The 25,848-nt window shown below is 41.8% G+C and overlaps 1 protein-coding gene across 2 annotated transcripts in view; it reads right to left on the bottom strand.

Annotated features, from left to right (window-relative positions):
* Positions 1 to 25,848, bottom strand: part of DTD1 (D-aminoacyl-tRNA deacylase 1) — an 85,397-nt gene that overhangs the window by 48,701 nt on the left and 10,848 nt on the right. For both annotated transcript variants that reach the window (XM_038396552.2, XM_038396551.2), the window contains exon 4: positions 17,474 to 17,571. In XM_038396552.2, coding sequence (XP_038252480.1) covers positions 17,474 to 17,571 — 98 coding nt within the window. The remainder of the gene's footprint in view (positions 1 to 17,473; positions 17,572 to 25,848) is intronic.

Below are 25,848 nucleotides of genomic sequence, written 5' to 3'. Positions count from 1 at the left end.
GAATCGGAGTTTGGAAGATTGATTAATCTGGAGCATCAGTGTCCTCAGATTTTTGTAGTAACAAACCAGGAGATATTAGGGATTATAAATTTAACAGGCAAGCACAAATCAGTTACTAATCTGTCCATATTCCACATGCAGTAGTCATGACTCAAGTAAGAGACTGACACCTTCCCCTTAGGACAGTGCTATGCAATGCAGGTCTGGGTTCAATTGTGCGTAAGATCGCTAACTTCGCTTGCATGGGTACTCAGTTTAGCATGCACCTAGAATGGGCAAAGGAGAGGAAGTGACTGTGGATTTCCATCTGAGATGTAAGATGTGTGCTATCCAAAAGTGGCATTTGTTCAGATGTGACGTGTCTACTTTGGCTAACCCTCTACATGATATTAACATAGCTGTGGTGGTGTACAGGTCATTCATCCTCTCCCCTAGATTCCTGCTACCATTTGAGATCTTGTTGACTCTAGCACTGGGGTAATCAAAATGTATTGTACTTGGTGACTTCCACATTTACCACTGACAACAATTATCAATTGCCACTGACAACAATGTGGACATTGGTTACAACAGATAAAAGACCTAAAGATACAATAATAGGAGTGTCAGAAAATCCTAGATAAAAAGACCAGTCAACATTTAATGGATAAAAGCCTGTTTTGGCCTGTCACAACTCATATTTTGTGTACATTGAGAGACAGTCGTATAAACTTGTCCCATAAGCAAAAGGGGAAACCACAGATCTGCATTTGGGCCCTCAGATCAAAAAAATTACATAACTGAGTTTTGGCACAGCTTGATTAAAGTGCAGTAAATAAATACAATTTGGATTTTCCTCTTACAAATATCAATTCCTAGATACAAATGTGATGTTTGAGAGACAGACCTAAGCTACTAATCTTGGTGATATTTACAGCTCTAATTATATCTCAAAAAACTCCCAGTAGGTTCAAACTGCAACAGCCTATTTGCTTAGCAACACCAATTTCCATGAATGTCACCTTGTGTTCTACTCTCTGCAAATGCTCCTCAGTGCATAAAGTTCAAGTCAAGGTCTCTGTTCAGATGTTCCGAACTCCTCATGCCTCCTTCATTCTGGCCCCAATTACCAGAGAAATCATCTCTTTCTCCAGACTGATCTACACTAGAAAGGTAGGTTGATCCAGCTATGCTGCTCAAGGGGTGTGACTTTTTTACACCCCTGAGAGATGTAATCAAGCTAACCTAAAGACAGCACTACATTTACGGAAGAACCCCTTCTGCTGCTGTAGTTAATGTCTAGACTCGTGATTCTCAAACTTTAGCAACCTGAGGACCCTCATTTTGATTTAAATTTTTTCTCGGACCCTCAATCCAACTTCTAATTTTCTCTGAGGGTGCTCAACCCCCACTCAGCCCCAGGCCCTGCCCCCACTCTATCCCTTCCCCCCAAGACCCCACCCCTGCCCCACCTCTTCCCATCCCCGCCCCTCCTCTTCCCTGCATCTTTCTGCCCCGTCCCCTGAGCATGCCCCATCTCTGCTCTTTCCCCCTACCTCCCAGTGCTTCCTGCAAGCCGCTGAACAGCTGTTCCGTGGTGAGCAGGAGGCACTGGAAAGGAGGGGGAGGAGTTGATCAGTGGGGCCAGTGGTCCCAGACATGATCCCCTAGAGCCGGACATGACTTGTAAACTCCCTGGAGTACCTTTGTGGACCCCAGTTTGAGAACCCCTGGTCTACACTACAGCAGTGCAGCTGTAATGCTGTAGTGTTTCTAGTATAGACAAAGCCTCCAAGGCCATGAACTCCTGCAATAATTACATTCTACCAGAACAATGGAAAAAACATCCACCACCTACAAGGGGGCTTGCAAACAGAGGAGACAGACCTTTTAGAGGAGCTGGAGCGAGGCTATGGAACTCACAACCTCAAGAGATAAGAACCACCATGGACCTTGACACTTCCACAGTTAAATTCAAAACTCATCTCTTTGCCCTAGCTTTCCTTAGTAAATTTCTTCAAAACAGAGATGCTCAGCACACTCACAAACAACAAAGCAAGCATGCAAGCAAAATAACCATATAAAACTCATCAAGCAGAAATTATTGGGTAACATTCTTTGGCCTGCACTATGCGGGAGGTCAGACTAGATTGGGAGGGAAGGAAGGAAAGGAGAAATTATTATATCTATTTTTAAATATCTGGGAGGTGCTCAGATACTACAGTGATGCGGATGACTGAGTGTGCTGGTTCATCAACCATTCTATAATAATCAAGATCTAAAGATATAATGTACCACAATTTATGCTACAACTATCCTGAACATGGCGTTCCCTTCTACAGCAATACCCTTTGTGCTTTTTAGTTTCAAAACATGCTTCACAGGGGGAAGAAAAAAGTACTCATACTCTAAATAGACGTCATTTATCTTCTGACAGAAACTGTCAAACAAATTGCTTGATTCTGAGCTGATATTTCCTTAGCAATTCTCTGGAATTCAGCAATTGCTATGCAATATGTTCCTATAACTCAGCAAACTACCATGATGCTATCCAACCTGTTATTTGTCTCACATCTGACTGCCCAGACCAACTGCCTGTTTAAAGTGCTGCTTACTAGACTGTATGTCAAGATGAAAGGATCAGTGCCAAGATCTTTCTTCGTGATAACTTTGGCAAAGCCAAAAAACTGCCTTAGAAGAAAGCAGAGTAGTTTACTTAAGAATACTAAGTTAACTAGGTGTACAAAAAGTCTACAGTTAAAGGGGAGGTCTTTCCAAAACAAATGCTGTTGTTCAAACCGAAGTTATGAGTTTGATACACAAGTCCCTGGGTGAAGATCTTTGGCCTGCACTATGCAGGAGGTCAGATTAGATGATCATAATGCGCACTTCTGGACTTAAATCTATGAAAGTGTGGTTACAGTCAGATAACTGACTATGATACAGAGGGGACCGAATCTATGGAAAAAGCCCTCGTTGAAAAGATGACCATGGGATTATCTTTCCCTTCCCTATTGCAGCCATACGACCCTCCACGAAAGATCCACACAGTAGAAAGACTCTGCATGTCTGGGATGAAGAGGAATAACTGAATTCAAGCTCTCTGCTATCAAGAACTTCATGCCTTCAACAGTAAAATATAAAGGCTGCTAATGTGGCTTTGAGCCCACTCAGAAGGTGTGCTGCTCAGCAGGTTTAAATGAGATGGTGGCAAAAATACTGGAAGTCGTCAGATCTTTGTCCATCCTAGGGCTCCTATTATTACATATATTGCAGTAGCGCCAGTATCCCCAGTGATGCACCAGGCCCCATTGTGCTAGGTGCTGTACACAGAACAAAAAAACTTCCCCTGCACCCAAGAGCTTACAATCAGTGCATCTTAACAGGTGGTAGCCCCAATGGGAATTCCCTAGCATAGACACAGACACAATGAAATGCAAGCCATCAAGCCAATGGCAGCATGGCTGTTGGCCTGGCCACACTGCTGTGACTGAGGGACCTTCCATGCAGCTGTCCAGGATCCTTAGAATTCCATAGTACCCTGGTGTGGTCCTGCCACTGTGAATCCCTTAGATTAGTCGGGGGAGAAGAGATCATGTGTTGATTCTACAGCTATTCAAAAGCCAGACTTTTTGTATTAGCTTTCTTCCTCCTCCACGTGTATTTGTTCAGGAGATAAATACCTGGCCCTATTTTAAAATATCACCTTCATAATGAAGGGCTTTGCTCCCTATGAATATTCAGAGTTATAAACAGTCTTACTTTACTGACAAAAATAAACTTAAAAAAAATACTGACAATGCTAATGCACCACCACAGCTACAAAATAGGGAGAGAGCATGCTGGATTCTATTATGGTTTGATCTTTGGCAACAGAACTTTTAACCAGTCCAACTTTCAAATCTCCTAATTCAACCCACAGGGCTAAAGTTAAAAATATAATTTTATACTTGTTAACAAAAGGATTTAATATGAAACAATTACCAAGAAAACATACGTGGAACCCTATGGTGTTTTTACAAAGTTACTTTTCAAAATATATTTTCCATCAGAGATTTTAGCTTTAACCATTGCACTGGAAAAAATAAATGCCAATTTTATTTTCCAGCACGTAATTGCAGTTATTGAACTGAAAGCTTTTCACTTATATTATGAATAAAAAAAAATTATAAGCACTAAAAAGCATCTGAACACTAAGGCATCTTTACTCCCCTTGATGCACATGTAAGTTAAGTCACTGATGTAAATTACAGTCTGAGCTAGTCAGAGAATACGGATCCCCCCACCCCCATAATTACGGATTTACAATCTTTTTGTAACTAGAGTATGCAAATCCTTGAATTCTGATTTGCTAATGTGGTCACAACTGAATATCCGTATGTCCACAGATATAAACTTGGCTAACTTTTTATCATAGCTTTTCTTTCAGTTCAAAAACATACTTCAACCCAAATTATGTTGCAAAACGTATAAGCATAATAATAAAATAATAAAATTTGAGTATCTTTTCTGATAACTTGGTAATAACCTAGTCTAGAGTTAATACCCAGTACACAACTGCAGAGTGTTGCCTTTTTTTTTTTTTTTTAAAGGTAATAACATTTATGTGAATTGGAATTATGGATGCATTGACAAAGGAACAGATCTTTTTCTTCATTCCTACCCCTCTTTTTGTTTTGTTTTTTTAGGAGTATTAATCCTCCTCTTAAGGGCTCCCATATCACCAAGCTATATCTTAACAAGTTTACAAAAATATAAACTAAAGTCAGAAAATAACTGTCATCAAAGAGAACAGATGTTTTTAAATTATATGAAATTCACTGGAAAGTACCACTCCACAATGGTGTTAGAACACTTTGGAATAACGATATACCTCATGAGCTCCCTACCATATGCCTTAATATGTATTATTTCTAGCACTACTCTTCTTATAAATGAAATTTCAAAAGGGTTTCACTAGTATTACGATTGCAGCATTGTTATTAGACTCTCAAAAGTCTTTACAAATGAAAGTGTTCAGTACTCCACAAGTCTTGTTTGGGATCTAACAGCCTGTGTTTAATGAGGCCAATTGCATCTCTGCCTCTGGAAAGGTTAGCCTCTGTGCTTGTGGAGGGTCATTTGTTTCTCCCCTAGGATGAAGTGAGGAATCTTGGAAGTTTCGATTCCCTGATGTTTCATAGAACACAAGCTGCTGATGAGAAGCAGGCATTGATTTGATGGGCACCAGCTGAAAGCCAACTACAAAAGATAATTGCTGTATTAGAATTGCTTCTTTAATGGAAAAGAACTTCATCTGGATAGGATAGGCCCATGTCAAGGGAACAACAACAGGCCTGCTTTTCTCGTAAAGCTGAAGTGTATCAAATCATCTCCCTCTCCACCAAACACCTCTACCAAGAGCTCACTCCAATTCCGCATCTTCTTATTTGGTATTCCTTCACACCTGCAGGAAAAGTGAAGGAGCTTAAGCAAACAGGAGCTAGTCAGTATTGCCAAGTTCTGCATGAAATGGCTCTCTCTTGTCTCAGCAGCCAAGGCCTGTTGAAAAAAATATATATACTATCTTCTGCTCTTCCTGACCCTCTACTCCCTAACACACACACAAAATTACATTTATTCAGCAATCTGTGATTCCTGGGGAACTCCTCCTTTGCCTAATTTTTTACTATGACAGCCCATTAAAACAGAGCTTTTAGACAGATAATATCTTAATTTCATCCTTTATTGAACACCACAGAGGGGTTATTTGTGGATTCCCACATCACCCAGAATTCAGCCTCCATATCCTTGTCTGCCCAGCTGCAAGCACTAGCCACTTGACCTTGAGAATCAGTCATCGTCACTCTCCTGCCTCTTGTTTGGTGGGTTCTGCCCCCACCCCCAGTAGTCCCCCACCCCCACCCCCACCAGTCACAAAGAGTTTAACAGGCCTCCTTGCCAATCCTTGTCAGGCAGGAGCCCATGTGTCGGATACCACTATCTGGACAACATGGTCAACAGCTTTGCTGCAGAAGTCAAGAGAGTGTGTGTCAGGTTGTCTAGAGTGGCTCACGATCGTGAATGCCAACTGCAGGGAGACTGTTAAGACATTGGGCCAAAACTGATTGTGTATTCTATAACAACATTTCGACAACCAAATATCAAATGTGAACTCCTCAAGCACCAGGATTATTTTGTATCTCTTCATACCACTGGATCAGGTCTAGCTATAAGGCCCAGCAGGTCTAGAACACGGGCCTGCAGACATCTCCAGGCTGCCACCCAGTGGCAGCCACAACCAGTTTGTTCTCCACTACTCATGACGCACTGTGGACAGAGACCATGGGAAGTCCCACCTCAGGGGTCTGACAGGCTACAGCCTCATGACTCCTGATTGGCTCCCATGCTGGGTGAACCAAAGGGGTGTTCCAGGAAGTATCCAAGCAAAGGTAATTGCCGATTTCCTGTAGCAGCAAAGACCATTCTGGCTCTTGAACTCGTGACTTCGACCTCAGCTTGATTTAGATTTCGCCTCCTGACCCAGAAACCTGGCTTGGACTCTGACCCTTGGTATTGACCCTGACCTAGAAGCTGACTACGAACTCCTCTGCTACTCCCAGCCTCAGGTTTGACCCTGCTCTGATCCTTGCTCCTGTCTACCCTTGTTCAGATCCTGACATTACCATACTTTACCATACGGTGGATTGATTTAAATTGAAGTGATTTACATCACCAATTTTAATCATTTAAATCAGCAAGCAGGAAACCTTGATTTAAACCATCGATTTGAATCGTGTTTAGGAAAATAACTAAAAGTACAAATGCTAAAGAAAGGTTGATTCTCATTGGTTGGTAACCATTAAAACATGTTGATTTGCAACTAGACATAGTTGCACATTTAGTTACCACTAAATTTGATGCTTCTTTTTTGCTAATCAGGAAGAGACTCTAGCTATGCATTTATTTAATCCAGGGGTTCCCAAACTTTTTGCCTGCATGACCCCACTTGGAGACTGTTTCCGGTGACCCCAGACAGCAATGAAGCAACACAGTGACCAACAAATTTACACATTAAGTATGTTATTTAATGCCTCTAATGTGACACATGGGCTTGAATGTTGCAACACAGCTTCTCGAAGTCCAGCTGTGTGGGAGAAATTACACATCTAATCTCCGATGTGACATCAATGGTAGATTGATACTGAGACTTAATGGACACAAGGGCGCTGAATCCAGCTTCAGACAAATATGTGCTCGCGAATGGTAGCATCAGTTTCAAGGCATGTGTTGAGTGTGCAGGATATTCATTCTTGACATTGAACCAGAACTCCGGGAGAGAAAGTTGAGCACATGTTCCCTGAAAGAATCGATCACATCAACTACAACAGGGTTCAAACAAGAACTAGGTAAGTTCATGGAGAGTAGGTCCATCAATGGCTATTAGCCAAAATGGGCAGGGATGGTGTCCCTAGCCTCTATTTGCCAGAAGCTGGGAATGGGCGACAGGATGGATCACTTGATGATTACCTGTTCTGTTCATTCCCTCTGGGGCATCTGGCATTGGTCACTGTCAGAAGACAGGATACTGGGCTAGATGGACCTTTGGTCTGACCCAGTATGGCCGTTCTTATGAAATTTCAATGAGCTGTTCAATTTCAGCTGCTGGCAAATCCATGGCCTCAGGCTTGCACGCAAAGGGGCTTTGCACCCAGTTATACTTTGTCATGTCCAAGTCTGGGAAAAAGGATGCAAACTGTTCCTCCATCTAGCTGAGATGCGCTCAGCCATCAATTATGTAGAAAGCTAAATAATTTCACTGTCAGCCAGGAACTTGCAAAGCTGTGGGAAGGATTCATAGTTTGCCCTCAATAGATTATTTTTCCAGAAAACAATTTGCTTCATGAATCCTGTGAGTTGATCACTTGCTGAAGGATGTGGGTGTTCTTTCCTTGCAGACCTGTATTCAATTCCTTCAGTTTCCCAAATTTTAAAAGTTTGCACTGTTCAAAAGAATGCATAGGTATGCATAGGTAAAAAGTAAGACAGTGCTGAAAAGGGTAGTTGCCAGTTAGGGGAAACTGTATGTCAGCTACATCAGAAATTGACAGAAATTTACACACCCAAATAGATGGGAAATGCAAAGAGGCTCCTCATCTCCTGCCACATAATGAGTTCAGTGGAAAACTCTGTTGCCTTACAGCACTAGTGATCATTTAAAACTTTTCTAGTGAAATAAGGGATGAAGGTATACTGGAATGAAAGCTGCTTGGAGTCTCTGGAGTCCACTTTATACATCATTTGCCAATACAGTGTCCTACTTCAGTCAAATCACACACTTTAAATAGCACCCTGGGATATTTGGTTCTAGCTAGGTCTCATTTTGTGGAAGAAATACATTTATACATGAGGGGGAGTCACCCCAGTCTGGGTCAATGCTCAGGAACTATACAGAAGACAGAGGTATGCCTAGAAGACATTGCTGACAATAAGAAAAGGAGTACTTGTGGCACCTTAGAGGCTAACAAATTTATTTGAGCATAAGCTTTCGTGAGCCACAGCTCACTTCATCAGATGCTGTAGATCACAAAAGCTTATGCTCAAATAAATTTGTTAGTCTCTAAGGTGCCACAAGTACTCCTTTTCTTTTTGCGAATACAGACTAACATGGCTGCTACTCCGAAACCTGTCATTGCTGACAATGTGATTCTTCATCATTGGAAGGCAGATGACATTACAGCCTTTGTAGAAACCAGCATATATGCTATGGCTTTATTTAATACACGTTCTTTAGAACAAATTGCAAAACTCTGAGAAATCTGTTCATACTATAGCACTGGCTTGGTAGCAAAAAACCCATCACTGAAATTCCAATGCTAAGTACAGGCAAGTCTTGAGTACTGTGTTCAATTTTGATCACTCCATTTCAAAAAGGATACAGCAGAAATCAACAAAGCCCAGAAAAATCATGGAGAGACTTGCATATGGAGGAGAGTGTATTTAATTTGGGTAGGTAACAAATAGGTAGCAGCATGCTGAAGCTGAATAAAATAATCAGTCTTTGGAAGATCAGTCAGATACTCCCATTTACCTTGCTGCACGATCCTAGAGCATGGTAACATCCAGCAAAATTAAAAGGCAGCACTCTGAAAATTGACAAAAGGCGATCCACAGTTTAATTTCATAAAAATGTGGAACTCATTGTCACAAAATATTGAGGCAAAGTACTGAGAATGATTATAAAAAGATGGAAAACATTTATCTGCATACTAAGTATATCGTCTACAGCTACACTGGCTAGGACTAGAATGTGTAAGAGGCACCAGCCCTCATGCTTCAGAGCGAAAGAAAACCCATCGGCATATTACTGCATAGCTTCCTTTGAAATATCACAAATAGAAAACCTACTGCATAACGGTAGAGTCAGGATATCTGAGCTAGATGTGCCATCAATCTGATCCAATATGGAAATTCCACAACTCATAAGGAGAAAGATCAGCATCACCAACTTATTTCATAAGAACTGTTGGTCTTGTCTATCTAGTCCAGCATCCTGTCTTCTGACAGTAGCCAATGCCAGGTACTTCAGAGGGAATGAACAGAACAGGTAATCATCAAGTGACGCATCCCCTGTTGCCCATTCCCAGCTTCTGGCACACAGGTTTTGCATCTCTGCCCATCCTGGGTAATAGCCATTGAAGGAGCTATCCTCCATGAACTTATCTAGTTCTTTTTTGAGCCCTGTTATAGTCTTGGCCTTGACAACATCCTCTGGCAAAGAGTTCCACAGGTTGATTGTGTGTTGTGTGCAGAAATACTTCTTTTTGTTTGTGTTAAATCTGCTGCCTATTAATTTCATTTGGTGACCCCCTAGTTCTTGTGCAATGAGAAGGAGTAAATAACACGTCCTTATTTACTTTCTCCACACCCGTCATGATTTTATAGACCTCTATCATACCCTCACCTTAGTCGTCTCTTTTCCAAGCTGAAAAGTCCCAGTATTATTAATCTCTCCTCATACGGAAGCCGTTCCATATCCCTAATAATTTTTGTTGCCCTTTTCTGTCCTTTTTCCAATTCCAATATGTCTTTTTTGAGATGGGGCAACCAGATGTGCATGCAGTATTCAAATGTTCTTATTCCATTTCTGGACATTACTGAGCCCTGGCCCAGGACAGGTTACATAGCATTCCCCTATCAACCCACAAACAGCATGATATGGCCCATACGGGTTTGGCCCAGAGCATGGCATTAGAATCTGATTCACCTGAAAGTTTTCAGTGCAGATCTGCCAGTTTGCAGCTCACCGAAGCACAAACTAGTTTGGTTCTACTGTACAGTACAACTGTAATACAGATATTTAGACTGGAATATTCTATCTAAACTATTGGTAGCTTACTTTTTTTTTTAATTTACATTTTAGATAAAGAGCCATTACAAAACAATGCTTACTCCTTGTGCAAGTCTATTCTCCAGAGATGTTTGTTTTCAGATATAAAATGGCCCTTTATGTTTTGATATAAAGAATTTAATTTCACTGAAGAGCTAATGCATGTAGCATCAACTAGTATTCAGAAAAACTGAAAACCACCAAAATCAGCTTCTCTCTATTGCAACCATAACGCTGAATGTCTCTTATTAGCCTAATTGCACAGAACATTTTATTAAACAGATATTACCATTTTTTCCACTCATCAAAAAGCTGCTTGGAACTAATAAAATATGACAGACTGTGGAGATTATAAATTGAGATTTCCATGGCTTTGGCTGATAAAAGTGCAAACAGAACTGCAAGGACTTGAGTTCTTAAGTATGGCACAAAGCAATACTGACACAATATCAATAGCGTGTCATCTGGAAAGATTTTAAAATAAAACATTGGGAATGAAAAATAACGGAAACATTATATCCTCAGCAGACTGAATCAGCAAAGAATCTTTCCAATTGCTCAGTCACAAATATAAGCATGAATCCAGGTACAACTTTCTGCAGCAGATAAACAGGTCTAATTTTTTTAATCAACATTTTGAATGTTTTCGGGGGTTTTAAACAGCCACATGGACAAAACAAGAAAATAGTTATTAAAAGAAAAATGAACATACTGCAATTTTATATAATGTCACTTCTCCCCCGTCAATAGTTATGATTATTTCTTTTTAAGTGGCAACTTAGGAGTAACAGGAGCTTAGCTCTTTAAAATATAGGGCATCTGAGGCTGAAAAATCCAATCATCCACAGTAAAGAGGAGCTTTCCCTTTTCAAGTGCCATCAATTTTTGCAGAATGTAGGCTTTCATTTAAAAAAAAGAAAAAAAAAAAAGAGAGATTCCATCCAGTATGGTTCCAGTAATTGTGCAGAAAAAACCTGAGAGTCTTCTTACGTCTGCACACGCCTCCGGTGATTCTGCTGCAATAGAGGGAAAACAGAACTGTCTGGTCCGTTTTTAGTGCTGCTGTTTGAACCTCATAAGCAGCAGTAAAACCAACCAGATTCAAGACAGCTGCATCCTCCTGCATCTTGGGAAAGCTCTGAGCAACCGGAGAGGCAGGAACTTGGGCTATATGGGGATGGGGGGAGGGGGACCCACAATGGAGGTTGGGAGAAGGATGAATTAGTAGAGATCCTCCCTTGTAGAAGCCAGGAGCCTGCACAATGTGAGAGGGGAGGAGAGAGCATGTGAACATTTAATATCCCCAAAAAGAAAAGGAGTACTTGTGGCACCTTAGAGACTAACAAATTTATTTGAGCATAAGCTTTCGTGAGCTACAGCTCACTTCATCATGAGTTGTAGCTCACGAAAGCTTATGCTCAAATAAATTTGTTAGTCTCTAAGGTGCCACAAGTACTCCTTTTCTTTTTGCGAATACAGACTAACACGGCTGCTACTCTGAAACCATTTAATATCCCATCCAGCAACCAGAGGTAGATGATGTAGATGTTTGAAGCTTGTAGTCTGAGGCTACAAAAGAGGGAGCCACTGAAAAGGGTCCAAGGACAGCATCCTTGCAGGAATCCCAATAGCTACCCTTTCCTTGCAGATGAGTGTGGGAAGGGCTTGATTTCTGAATTGGGCATTGCCTCTGGAGTGTGGCTCATCTTAGTGCCTACTGGGTGTTTGGCAAAGTTTTCAAGTCTCATATTTGAGTAGCAGAAAGGGAAAGAAAATATAAAAGCCAGAGAAGTAGTGAAGCAGGCTGGTCCTTCCTGGCCTGCCCAGAATGCAGGGTGGAGAGGAGGGGCAGTGTCACCCCCATGAAAGATTGACAATGGCTGTTGGCAAATGGCATCCCTCTGTTAAGGAAACTGCTATTGCTTCGTGCCCAGCACTTCTTCCAGGAGCTGGGATTAGCTTGTCAACGAGGGAGCCACAGCTGGAGTGTTCCTTGTTTTGATCCAGTCGCCATCGCTGCAAAAGGGTCTCTGGTCTTTGCCAAGCCTGGGAATACGGCAGGCTCATTAGGAGACCCAGTTACAGCACAGAAAATGGGGGGCTGAGGCCTGCCCCCCCACTCCCTTCATTGCTGCCAGGACAGGTTGTTTTTAGCAGAGCTCCTGTATTATGGTTCAACAAAGCTGCAGCCAAAAAATACTATCTGTTTGTCCTCACTGCCTCCCTGCCATTCGCAAGCAACATTTTACATGTTTTATTAAAAGGGAAAGTTGTTCTGACAATAAGGTACTAATTAACACAGCACATGACACTTTCATTCCATCCGAGTGCTGGGGGCAAGGCTGCACAGGTATTTCTCAGCGTGTCTGGTATTAACGGCCAAAGAAGATTAATTATCTCGTACCCAATTTTTAACTACAGGCTAGACACTATCTGAGGTACAGTCAGAAAGATTTGATTTCCCCAGCCTATGGTCCCCAGGGAGTGGCTATTTTCCGCTGGGTCTCTCTCAAGTGTATTGTTGCCAGATGCTATTTCCTACTCATTAAACTGGAATCAACACCACTCCAAGGTCTGCCAGGATGCTGGCAGACAGATCAGTGACACTTCAGAAGTCAAGTGCTCTGAAAAGTTCAAAGAAAATATAACACTACACCACACATCTGGAAATCCAAGGCTCACTACACCAAGCACACCTCAAAAGTTGAGCTGCCAAGATTAATAATGAAACTACAGCGTAATAGGCTGACCTGTGTTCTCATTTACATCAGTTGAACCCCAGCAGAACCACTCTAACCAAGGGCAGAAGTTAGCTGAATACCCTTAGATTTTAAGTTCTTCGGGACAGAACTTTTGCTTTGTGGTATTTATATTTTTGTTTTTGTTTTTTTTTTATACCCCACATCTATCAGTCTGTGTAAGTAACTTATTTCCCCTTTTCCCAGCTCCAACCTAGTCATTCTGGTCCATGCATTTGTGAGCTCCAGGTCCCACAATCTTAATGTACTGTACCTAGGAATGCAGACACCAGCCCTGAAAAGAGATTCCATTTAGTTCAGAATGCAGCCCCCCACCTTAACGATACAGGTCAGTCAACCTCTCTCCTTGGAGCTCACTTGCTTCACTAACTCCCCAGGGAAAGGGAGGAAGAGTCACATTTAAGATTTCAATCCTGATGTTCAAGGCCCTCCATGGAGATGGGCACCTCTCTCCGCTGCAGTCATGACCTCCCACAACAGCAACATACCTCAGAAGCAATGAAACAGCCTACCTTGCAATGGTAGGTGAAATAACTTGGTAACCAACTGAGGAACTTGCTTCTGCAAGAGATCAGAATGGCCACAGACCTTGCCATATTCAAAACAAACATCTCATGGCTTTAGTGTCATTTCCCCACAACAAACCAAACCAAAAGGATGGAGTAGAGAAGGGGAGAGGGAGAAAAACAGAAATGTATTCAATCTAACTTTTAGAAGTTGTAATGCACTCAGGTACTATGGCGATAGGCACAGTTTAAATGCCTAGAATAAGAGAGAATGGAATAATGGTCCATGTGCAACCCCAACTTGGATTCTTTTTCATTAGTGCATGGAAGGCAGACAAAGATGTGATTTTAGATGTTGTCCATTGTACACTGGAAGTTCCCTATCCTCCCATGCTTGTCTTGATAGACGCTGACACTGGCCACGCAAAATGAACAAAGTCAACCAGATATTGCATTAGGTATAGACTGTTCTGTTTAGATGTGTAGACGAGCTCTCAAATTAGCTACTGTAACTTGAATAAGCCATCAGGAGAAAGGTTTCCTAGGGAATTCCTCATGGAGTAACACAGATTTCTTTAATGTAAGATGTGGTCCCCGGACCTAGTAAACAACAGATTCAGTTCTCCATACCTCAAGTGTCCTATTACAGCAGTAAATCCCGAATTATTTCCTTCCCAAATATCACAAATATCTGGAACAGTCAGGACATTTATTTCCATGCATTTGAAATAAGAACTTTGTCATTCTGTTTTCCAAACTGGAACAGCTACTTATTTGAACTTATGGGACTGATTTTGGATCTCTTATGGTTCTAATGCTCAGGGCTCATATGTTGTGTCATCAGGTATTGTTTCAACTATTGAAGAAATATTTCACACATGTGCTTTACAACATTAGAGAATCTCCTTAGGACAGAGAAAACTAGGGCTGCACGTCTATGATTAAAATGGAAGAAAAACAACACACTTTCATGCTAAATACTCAAAAGAGTTCTGGCAAATGCCTCAATATGTTGTATTAATAACAATAAAAACAAGAAGGGTGTGTAACAAGTTAGGTATGAAAGGGCTACTAAAAAGCTTTGACCTTATGCAATTTCCATAAAGGCACTCCAATTTTAGCTCTGTGCACTGAGAAATCCCCACTTGGCCTCAAGAGTGAGCATCTTCTAATCTCATATTTACATTTCATAAATTATACATCAACTTCAAGCCATGAAAACCTCTTCCCAAATAAGGAGAATCTATTTTTTCTTTATTATTCTCTGACTTTTATAAATTGATATGCATCATCTGGGACACAGATTTTTTCAGCTTTGCTAACAATATATTTATAAACAAAACAAACATGAAATGTGTTTACTGATCACATTTTTGTTTTAGTACTTTATTTTTTTATGTTAATTAAAAAACCCAGATGCTCTAGGAAGTGGACTTTGTACTATGTAGACTGCAGTACTCAATCCGCAGACCTGGGTTAGTCTGGAAATGGTAGTAGTATGACCTTCCTCACACTGTCTGGCTATCGTACCTGAATCCTGATCTAACAGGGGCTAACTAGAAAGATTAGGGGGAAGTTCAGCCTCTAAGCTTTTTCCATCCTTGACCACTCTGCTGAAAGTACCAAATCAGAAAATGTAAGTGTCAACTGTAGTATTTGACTTTATTTACGTGCCATACCGAAATCTCAAACACACACCAAGGCCAGGTCTACATGACAAAGTTCAACATAGCTGTGCCACCAGAAGTGTAGTAGTAACCACCGTAATAATATAGCATTAGTATGGTGTTATATTGACAGAAAAACCCCTTTGATCAGCATAAGATGCGTCTACATTAGAGGCCTCTGCTGGGATTGGTATACAGGCAAAGCACTGTTATGTAGACAAGGCCTGGCTAAGATATAATCTACTATGGCTAAATCAGAGGAGAATGAGAAGCAAGTCCCAATACAGCATGGTTCTCCAGGGGGACTACTCACATGCTTAAGTATCTTGCTGCATCTGGGCTACAGAGCTGGGGGTCATCAGCAAGCTGACGACACAACAACCCACATATCCTCACTAACCCCTCCCGGTGGCCTTATATGCATGTGAAAGAAAAGGGGAGACAAGATGGAACTGTGAAGAACCACGTGAGAGCCAGCACTCCATTTTGAAACGGCTTAGCAAAAACAGCCACCTCGTGTTAATGGTACAAAAGGCAGCTAATAACTGTTCAACTTAACTCTATAGGTAGGCTTAGCCAAATTCAATTTTATTTATCATCATTTCAACAGATACTGATAGTTACATTTGAGCTTTTTTTTTTTTTTTTGCTATTTTTATCCATTTAAATTTTCACAGTTGTGGAAAGATATGGGAGGCTCAGACTATGAGCACGTTAGACAATAATTATTTCATGACATCTCAAGCAGCATTTTTCTTACCTGGCCTATCGTGAATTTCGATGATTATTGATGGAAATATTTTTTCTTTGTGCGTGTTCGGTGAAATCGATGTTCACTGACATTTATCAATAAAAATCTAATCCTTCCAAGCCTATCTATAGGTTTTATATTACACACTTTTCAATATTATTTAAAAGGCCATCCCTTTTCCCTTCCTAGAAAACCCTTCCTAGACGTGTGAAGAATTATGTTCGCATTTGTACAAATAAATTGAAAGATAAAAGTTTCTACCTAGAAAAAAAAAATCTTATAAGTAAAGACAATTGCTAATAAGTATTAAAATATATTTAAATATAAATATGCTACTGCAATACCAAATTATTTTGAACTGGGAAGAAGAGAGTTAGAAAAATATGCTCCAAACAACAATACAATATTTGAGCCTATAAATCTAAAAGTGCTATTGAATAAAATACTGAAAGTCATATTACTGGATACATTTTACCCAGCTCATCATGAAATAAAAGCCTGCTGCTTGCCTTTTGCAGGTCAAGTCTGTAATGCTGGAAAATCAGCCTGTGTGCTAAAAAACAGACTCAACATGCACTGTCTCATTAATGCTCTGAAGTGTAGAACAGTTTTACTAAAACAGTGCTGCTTTACCATGCCAATTTTTAGGAACAGTCAAAGAGTCATCATGGTGATAAGGGAGAGAATTATAATAGTATACAATAGTAAAAAAACATCAGGTATTACAGCCACCATTTGTATTCCAGAGATGTTAGACCGTGTCAGTTCCATAATACAAGAGGACTGATATGAATATGCAACAGCAATTGTCATTCTAGCATGAAACTGAAAACCCCAACATAACTCTACAAATAATTATTTTTATCCTAGAGGGTAGGGAAACCTCATCACCTGAGAGGAATTAAATTCTCAGAGTTCTCTAGTCTGATCCAATGCAACACAGCAGTGTTGCCCCTACTTCTCATTAGCCTCCCATGCTGCTCAGGGTTTAATCTGGCAGCACTCTAGTTTCTCAGAAAAACTAGTTCGCTTGTTGATCACCCATGCACCCACCAATGTACAATAGCCCCAAAATGTCAAAAGTCTTGATTGTAAAATAAAAAGCCAAATACATTAAAAAAAAAAAGATCTATGACTCATGATTAAAAGGCAGCCTTAATGATGAAGAAGAATGTACTATAAATGCTGCTCCACATGACACATACGTGACCTTTAGCAAGACGGTAGGCAGCTTCCAAGAAGCCAGGGAACTGAAGAAAAATTATTTAACTTTGCAGGGACAATTCAGAAAGCATTAAGACTTTATGACAAAAATCAGCTGTACCGTGTGATACAGAACAAAGTAAAGCCCCAAGCCACCCAACTGTCAGCAGGGCACGTCCACCCTGAGAACTGTACAAGTGTTTCCCCTCACTCTGAATTAGAGCCTTCTAATGGCTTACCTGCTTCGGGTCTGTCGTGGCAGCAGGGGATTCTAGTTCTATAGTCACAGGACCATCATTGTGGATGTTTACCTGCATGTAGGCTCCAAACTTGCCATCTGAAAATGAAAAGAAAAAAAATGTCACAAGACTCTTGAAAGAAGGCTGCGCCCTGAGGGTTCACACTATGGAAAAAGTGGGGTCGACATTTTTTTTAAATGGCTTTTTATGTTAAGCCTTTATTCCTATATGTAGGTGCCTAGATAAAAGGCCTGACTTTCAAGAGTGTTGAGCATCCAGCAACTTCCTAGAACTTAAATGCTTATAAATAAATTAAGCAGAAATAAACACTCATGCTTTCATCTAATAAAAATGTAATGCAATGTAATTTGGGGAAGGGACCATTTTTTTGTTCTGTGTTTGAATGGAGTTCTTGGAATAGTTCCAAGGCACTATGATAATACAATAAATAGTTTCATAGCCTGTTTTGGTAAATGAGGGCTCTCTGAAGTCTGTGGCCTCTGATATACACATTGCATGAAGTGGAAAAAGGTAGGGATGTGGTTTACGACCGAGGGGGTCTGCTAGTCACACAGCTAGGTGAATGCTGAAAGTATAAAAGAGCTTCCAATACAGAAAGAGAAACTGGATGGGTGGACTGAGCTCTTCGTTCATGCTAGAATGGCAGACAAGAGACAGTGTTCTTTCGGTCAGAGAATAAAGATGCAGCATGTGTTTGTGTTTTTGAAACCATGCCAGGAAGTGAGGGTGGTAGAGGGCCATGTTTCTGGTCTGTATTTGGAGGATAAGAGGCAAGAACACAGTATTTAACAATAATAAACATCTAAAATGGAGGGTGGCATACAGGCTTTATGGGGTGGCTGGATAAAGGTTCATCGCTCATATTGGAAAGATATAGGAGGCAGTGGGGGGGGGTAGACGTTAGCTTGCAACAGGGTGGGGCCAGAGAGGCCAAAGTGCTCGAGTAAGCCTCAATAATGAATTACCTCAACTGACGCTTTTTTTTTTTGGCACAGTTTTGACACTATCTATTTACAGGTTTCAGAGCAGCAGCCGTGTTAGTCTGTATTTGCAAAAAGAAAAGGAGGACATGTGGCACCTTAGAGACTAACAAATTTATTTGAGCAGAAGCTTTCATGAAGTGAGCTATAGCTCACGAAAGCTTCTGCTCAAATAAATTTTTTAGTCTCTAAGGTGCCACAAGTCCTCCTTTTCTTTTATCTATTTACAGCATTTTTTCCTAGGGTGCCCACTACACCATGGATTGGTGCCTGGGCACTCCATTTCCCACCAAACTTGGTCTCAAAAAGAGTCGCTGCAGTTTCAGGTTTTTCTCTGTACACGTTTTCTCCTGTCTTTTTCTACCTGTTCCTTTTCCTTCTCGTCCCTTCTTTATTTCTCCTGCAGCTCTTTACATTTCTTCAGCTTCCTCCATCCCAACTTTGTCCCCCTGCCCCCCGTGCTCTCCTTGTCTCCCTTCCTTCCTATGCAGTTCAGACTGCTCCTATGCTAGGCTCAACACATTCCCTCTCCCAATGCATGAGCTTCAATCTCCTTTTTTAGTCCTGCCGTAGAGACAGCAGGTGGCAACACAGAGAGAAAAATTCTGTGTAATGCCTCATGGGAGAGGGAAGAGGATACAAGACAGATAGAGAGGAACAGTTACCCAGAGGCTTCTTTACCACTGAACACGGGTAGCTGGAAACCCCTTAAGTAGCCTGGAGCACCCCTACGCTGAGACAGATCACTGACGCGCTGCCTTATGTCAATGCTACCAGAGCTTAATTGTTTTGGTGAAGAACATCTGCAAAAACGTTGTGCTATTTTAGATAATGCTTGAAAAGGATTTTCAGCAGATAGGAAATAGCCATATGTCAAAATTCGCTACTCCAAGTTTTTGCGCATGCTGAGCCAGTCTCTGACAGAACTTCTGATGCCAAGCAAGTGCATCCTCAAAATTACAGTCTAAAATGAGTTAAAGCTGCCCAAGCACAAGGGCTTCTTCCATTCTTCAAAGCAAAGTGGTGAAAAACCCTGGGGGGGAAATATTTCCCCTGACCTTGGATTAGTGTTCCCAGCACAGATGTGCATTAAGCCACATCTAATAGATCAGAAGTTAGCGGACAGTAGAGGTGACGTGGGAAAGCCCCATTTCTGACTGCATAATATACCTGAAGAAATGTTCTGAGACCCATTTTCTGTTTGCCAGATAAAAGCTGAGTTTCGCTACGAATATGAATCCCAACCGGCCCATTGCAGGCACATACGTTCGGAATCTCAGCAGAAATACCATGTTTCTGTTGCTCAGCAGGCCACCCCACAAACAGTCCATCCAACGGTACCGCGCGGTCCTGTGTCATGTAGAGCCCAGCTCCAAGACAGCTCTCCGAGAAAGTGCAAGGGGCTACCTGTGAGGCAGAGGAGTGGCATGGGCTTGTCCACAGCAGGTCCCACCCTGTGTGTGCATGGGAAGAGGGTCTTCAGAACACAACTGCCTTTATTGCACATTCTGTAGCAGTGGCTGAAGCCAGCATGCACAGTGTTTCACATCCCCCCTTCAGGCCGAGAAGCTGAAGATTACACTCGCCCTCCCAAACTCCCATATTGTTCCCCAGTCCTTTGCTTGGGCTCTGAACTGCAGATGGGGATTTGGCCAAATCTTTCCACACAGATTGGAGCAACTTACTTTGAACAATGGTAACCAGATAAGTACCGAAGCTGCTAGTTTCTTTCTGATGATCAAAGATGTAACAATGCACTGCTGCTCTTTTGGGAGCTAAAAGTCACAACGTTCCAAAACACAAAGCAAAAAGATTTCTTGCAATGGAAACTCACTAATGACTTCCCTAAGGACTGACAATTATGAAGAATTACTGCTTTAAAAAAAAAGCTATGACAAACCTTATTTCCCATTCAAAAAAAAAGATACCATGAAATATTCAGTACCCGTGGCACCTTAGAGACTAACAAATTTATTAGAGCATAAGCTTTCGTGAGCTACAGCTCACTTCATCGGATGCATTTTTCCACCAAATGCATCCGATGAAGTGAGCTGTAGCTCACGAAAGCTTATGCTCTAATAAATTTGTTAGTCTCTAAGGTGCCACGGGTACTCCTTTTCTTTTTGCGAATACAGACTAACACGGCTGCTACTCTGAAACCTGTCATGAACTATTCACTATCCTGAGGAAATGCCATTCTATTCTCAATTGCTAACTAGCTATGCAGCAAAAATACCAAGTAATAATGGAAAATAAAACAATTTAAGAGACTGAATTGCTACCAAGCAAGCGAAAAACAGACCTGATCTCCCTTGTACTGCCCCTATCTCAATTTGCAAACTTGCAGGAGACTGGAACATGAAAGGGGTCCCCCACAGGGAAATGACGTCAGAGCAATCAAAAAGCCACAGTCATTATAATTCTTTTGCACATTTCTTAAACTCTTTGCCACCCACAACAGATTAAAACCCACAGAGAAACCCCAGATTGTTTTTCTATATTTGTGGCCCAGAGGTTTGCTGGTGAATCACATGGGCAAATGTTTTCTGGGATTATTATAAATGATTCACAGATGAAAAATAAGTTTCAGAACACTGAATTTAACAATGGTTAACCAATAGCCATGTTCACAGACCTAAAGTTTAAATACCTATTCAAATGTTTAGGGAAAATCTCTTTGCATTTATATGGATTATGGCACAGTACATCTTACAGGTTTGGTTCCCACTCAGAGGGAGAGCTTCCTGTTTCTGATAAACACATTAAATCTGGAACTCTAGCATTAAACATAGGCTAGCAGGGATGGTCCACACTAATACCCAAAAAAGTATGCAAAGTGGTTACATGTTTACATAGCTTCCCCAGGAAATGACTATAAACTCTGGATGAACTTGTACCAAAAAGGTGATTATTATTTGTATATTACATACTCCCATACTACACAGATGGCACCAGGTTTACAGCCCCATACTTAAAATTGGATGAATTGTTTTGATTCAAACAACATTCACCTCAGGCAGAAGCCAAGCTTGGCCAATTTCAGTCCAAAAGATATACAGAATTAGAAAAGATAAGAGCTACTGAAAACATCATCTTAAAATGGAAACACTTGCTGCTAGTGCTCTGGCTCCTTATACATTAAGACTTGATCTACACTAGAGCTTACTTCGGTATGACTTACACCGTGTGAATAATCCACATCCCTGAGTGACGTAAGTAACACCGACCTAAGCGCGGGTGTGGACAGTGCTACATCGGTGGGAGAGCTTCTCCCATTGGCATGGTGTGTCTTTACCAGATGCACCGCACCGGTGCAGCTGCACCGCTGTAATGCTGCTGGTCTATATAACTGCCCTAACTGTCTATATCTCCCTGCCCTGGAGCCTCCGTTTCTAGAAAGGTCAGAGTGGTACTTCAAAATGGCATAATAATGAAAGGAAAGCCAGCTTTCGTTCTATGCAGCTACACTCTCTCATGGGATCTCACAGACAAAGTGAGGAGGAAGACCACCTTAGCTAGAAAGTCTCCAGAGAGTCTGTCATCCCTCCCGGGGGAAGTTGCTAGCAGCTATTTGGCTTGCAAGTCAGCTTTCCAAGTACTCGGTCACAGACCATGCTCTGGCAGCTGCACTGGATAGCATGGTGCTTCAGAAGGGATGGGATTTCTATCACTTCCTTGCACCTCAACAATACTGCTCTGGAAGAGCAAGTGAAAGATGAAGGAACTACGAGTTCACTACAGCCTTCACAGACAGACTTGTTTTGTTTTGTTCTCTCTACCTGTTTCTAAGGCACGTATTCTCCTTCAGCAGGAGTCACCATTTTCTTCATACATGTGGCAACTGCTGCCTCCGTTTTGGGTACCTGTACCAGAAGTTGCTCCTTTTAGCAAAAGCTGAGATATTTCCTTACCTGTCAGTTCAGATATCCGCTCTTAGCGGGTGCTTCTCATTCAGATGTAATGATTCCTGAAGGTGTGAGTTGAGAGGCAAGACAAGAGGAGGGAAAAATACTTGCCTGACAGCAGTACTTCTCTCCATCTTGCCAGCTGTTTGCATAACACGGTACCAACACACCTGGACACAGTGCCAAGCTAGACAACGGAGAACAGACTGTTCTCTGACCCTGCATATGACTTCTTGAGTTCTGATAATTCCTTTCTTCCTTTGACAAGGGAGGGAAGCATAAGATTCTGTGGAAGAGTCCAAATCCCTGCGATGCTTCCTGGATTTCTTTTATGTTTTTGGTGGACTTCTTGTATTGTCCATAGAAAACATGGAGACAAGACGATCTAGGTGCTATTTCTTGGACAAGGCCTTTCTAGGGGGAGGCAGTTCCCTCAGTCTTCTGAAGTGTTGTGAAGCACCAAGGGATTGCTGGGTAATAATCCTGACCAGGGCTTGGGAAAGGATAGCTGTGGAGTGGCTACAGCTAGAGGGAGAAAACTAGCTTGTCTGCTCAGAGTCAGCATAACCCACTTTAGCACTTTGGGGCTGCACCAGGAATGAAGGAAGAGGGAGTTGTGAAGGCAGTGCCTAGCTTCCCTTGTGCTCTCAGGTCTGCCTGTTGAGACAGCTGACGAGGTAACAAGATTTTTAGTCCAGAAGGAACCATGATGACCATCTAATCTGACCTCCTACGTAACACAGACCACATCCAGTGATTCCTGCATCAAACACAAAAACTTGTAGCTGAGCTAGTGAATGTTTTAGAGCAGTGTTTCCCATACTAGGGACGCCCCTTGTTCAGGGAAAGCCCCTGGCAGGCCCGGGCGGTTTATTTACCTGCCGCGTCTGCAGGTTCGGCCGATCGCGGCTCCCACCGGCCGCAATTCACCGCTGCAGGCCAATGGGGGCTGTGGGAAGCGGCACGAGCTGAGAGACGTACTGGCCGCTGCTTTCCGCAGCCCCCATTGGCCTGGAGCAATGAACCGCGGCCAGTGGGAGCCGCAATCGGCCGAACCTGCGGATGCGGCCTGTAAACTAACCGGCCCGGCCCGCCAGAGGCTTTCCCTGAACAAGCGGCATCTCTAGTTTGGGAAACACTGTTTTAGAAAAACAGCCAGTCTTGATTTGCAGACTCCAAGTCACGCAGAGTGTACTACATCCCTTGGCAAGCTATTCCAATGGTTAATTTCCTTTTCTGTAACAAATATACATCTATTTCCTTTTGAATATTTTTACGTCAACTTCCAGCCATTGGATCTTGGTATGCCTATATCTGTTAGATTTAGGAGCCCTCTCATCAAATACCTTCTCCCTGCCTATGCACTTATCAATTGACCAAAATACCTTTCCACTTTCTCTTTGATACAATAAGCTTACAGGCATTAGTCTATATGTAAAAATTTAATTAAAATCACAAGTTCATTTTTGCTTACATCATCACCCTCTTAGTTTTTTAAAATCCTTTTCCTTTAGAGGTTTGTATGTGTGGTACCTCCAGGGACATGGAATTTTTTTTGTTTCTTTTCTGTATTTAAGGTGAAACAAACAAGCCATTTCTGAGATATGAGACTTTAAAAATAGAAGTAATTTCGTTTTAGAATATTCTTTGGACACATCTCTCAGACAGCATGGCCTAGAAACTTCATATTTGTTTTATTCATAAATCTATCTAAGGATATATCTGCACTGCACAATTAAACCCAAGTTCTCATCCAGGTTTTGGCCTTAAACTACCCTACTGTCCACACAAAGACCTCTGACCTGGGTTTGGAGGTGTTTTAAGCCCAGGCTTGCTGGCTTAGCTGGGGATGTGGGCTAGAGCCTGGGTTCCAGTTTGACTTTGGCTGTAACCTTCAGGCTAAATCATTCAAGTGCTAATAGCCCTCCAATACCCTTCCCACAATTCTCTCCCTCCCAAAGGACAGACAAGTTCTCTTGGAATTGGCACCAACAACTGAAAAAGAATCTTAGAGCTTCTCAAAGAACCATAGGCTATGCCCCCAGATGGGGGAAGTGCAGAAACAGCGAGGCCTCAGTAACTCAAGTATTGCTTTGCAGTGGGCACGCTCATATCTGGGCTAAGCTAACCTGAATTCCAATCACATGGGTTAACTGGGTAGTGTAGACATAGTCTTAGGTAATTATCTCCTCCCTTGGCCCTCATTTCCGTAATATATTCGAGGAACCTGGGTCCCCAACTAGTTTTCTGGCCAGTAGACCATTCCTCCGATTAACCTTCATAAAATCTAAGGCACAGAATAATTTCTGGCAATGTAGGCTGCTGACTTTTGGAAGTTTTCAGTACTGATGTCAGGATGTTTGAATGCTCCATCAGGTCCTAGACTGGTTATTACAACTTTGCCAAAGGTCTGGTGAGCTCCACAAGTCCCACTGGTATATGGCTTCACTGAATATGAAAGCTCCATTAGCTACAGTGCTCCAGCTCAGCAAGATTATTACAGTTTGCGACCGCCATCAGCCAAACTACCGGGTGTAGTAGGAAGAAAGCCTGAGACATAAGCCCTTGCATCAGAGGCCTGGTATGAGGCAGGACCTGCTCATAGAATCTAGCAAAAACAGGGCTAATATTGCAGAAATACACATTTCTAAGAAGTGCTAAGGACAGAGCATTCATGCAAACATACCCCAATATCAAGTGGTACCAAAACATCCCAATATCGAGGATGGTACAAAAACATTCCCCAAGGATAACAGGAACACACTGACCTCCTAAAAGATAAGGTCAGGATGACAGTACATAATAGAAATGTTTCGATCGAACCAACATGTACAAGGTGGCGGGTGATAACTAGCCATATCTGGAGGCAATAACTATGTCAGAGGCAGCACATAATTTGTTGTATCAGGGTATAAAGATGTATCTCAGAGGGAGTATCTTTGTCCAACCAAGGGGGGGATGGAAAGTCCCGCCATTCACTGAGCTACGTCCTTTGTCACAAGCATTCGTGTCTTAGTATCCTCGTAGAGTCTGCCAGGTGCTATTACCGTGCTTTGTTGACAATAAACCTGGCCTGGTGCCTTCATACCTTAACAGATCTTTTGGTCATTGGGTGGTTCACTCAATGTCTGTGGTGCCGGCTGTCTGCACAGAGCTGGGGCAGTTCACAGACTGTTTACAAACTTCAGAAAGTTTACAAATATTCTGGCAAAGGCATAGCACTTTGTAAGCCACAAACTGATGGAGGAGATTTTAATATCCATCAGCAGAATTAGACTCAATAGGACACAGACTGGAACAGCCTCCTGAAAGTATAAATTAGTAGATGGCTCTTTTAACTGAGCTAGTTTGAAATGTGTATTACCTGGCACGGTAGTGAGGACAGCAATTCCCAACTCATCACACAACAGTATTACAGACAGTGTGCATTTTTAAACATACATTTGCAGCAAGACAGAGCAGAAATTAA

The sequence above is a fragment of the Dermochelys coriacea genome, chromosome 3, assembly GCF_009764565.3.
Source record: "Dermochelys coriacea isolate rDerCor1 chromosome 3, rDerCor1.pri.v4, whole genome shotgun sequence".
Taxonomy (NCBI): domain Eukaryota; kingdom Metazoa; phylum Chordata; order Testudines; family Dermochelyidae; genus Dermochelys; species Dermochelys coriacea.
The sequence above is the reverse complement of the archived record's forward strand: the minus strand, read 5'-3'. Positions and strand labels throughout refer to the sequence as shown.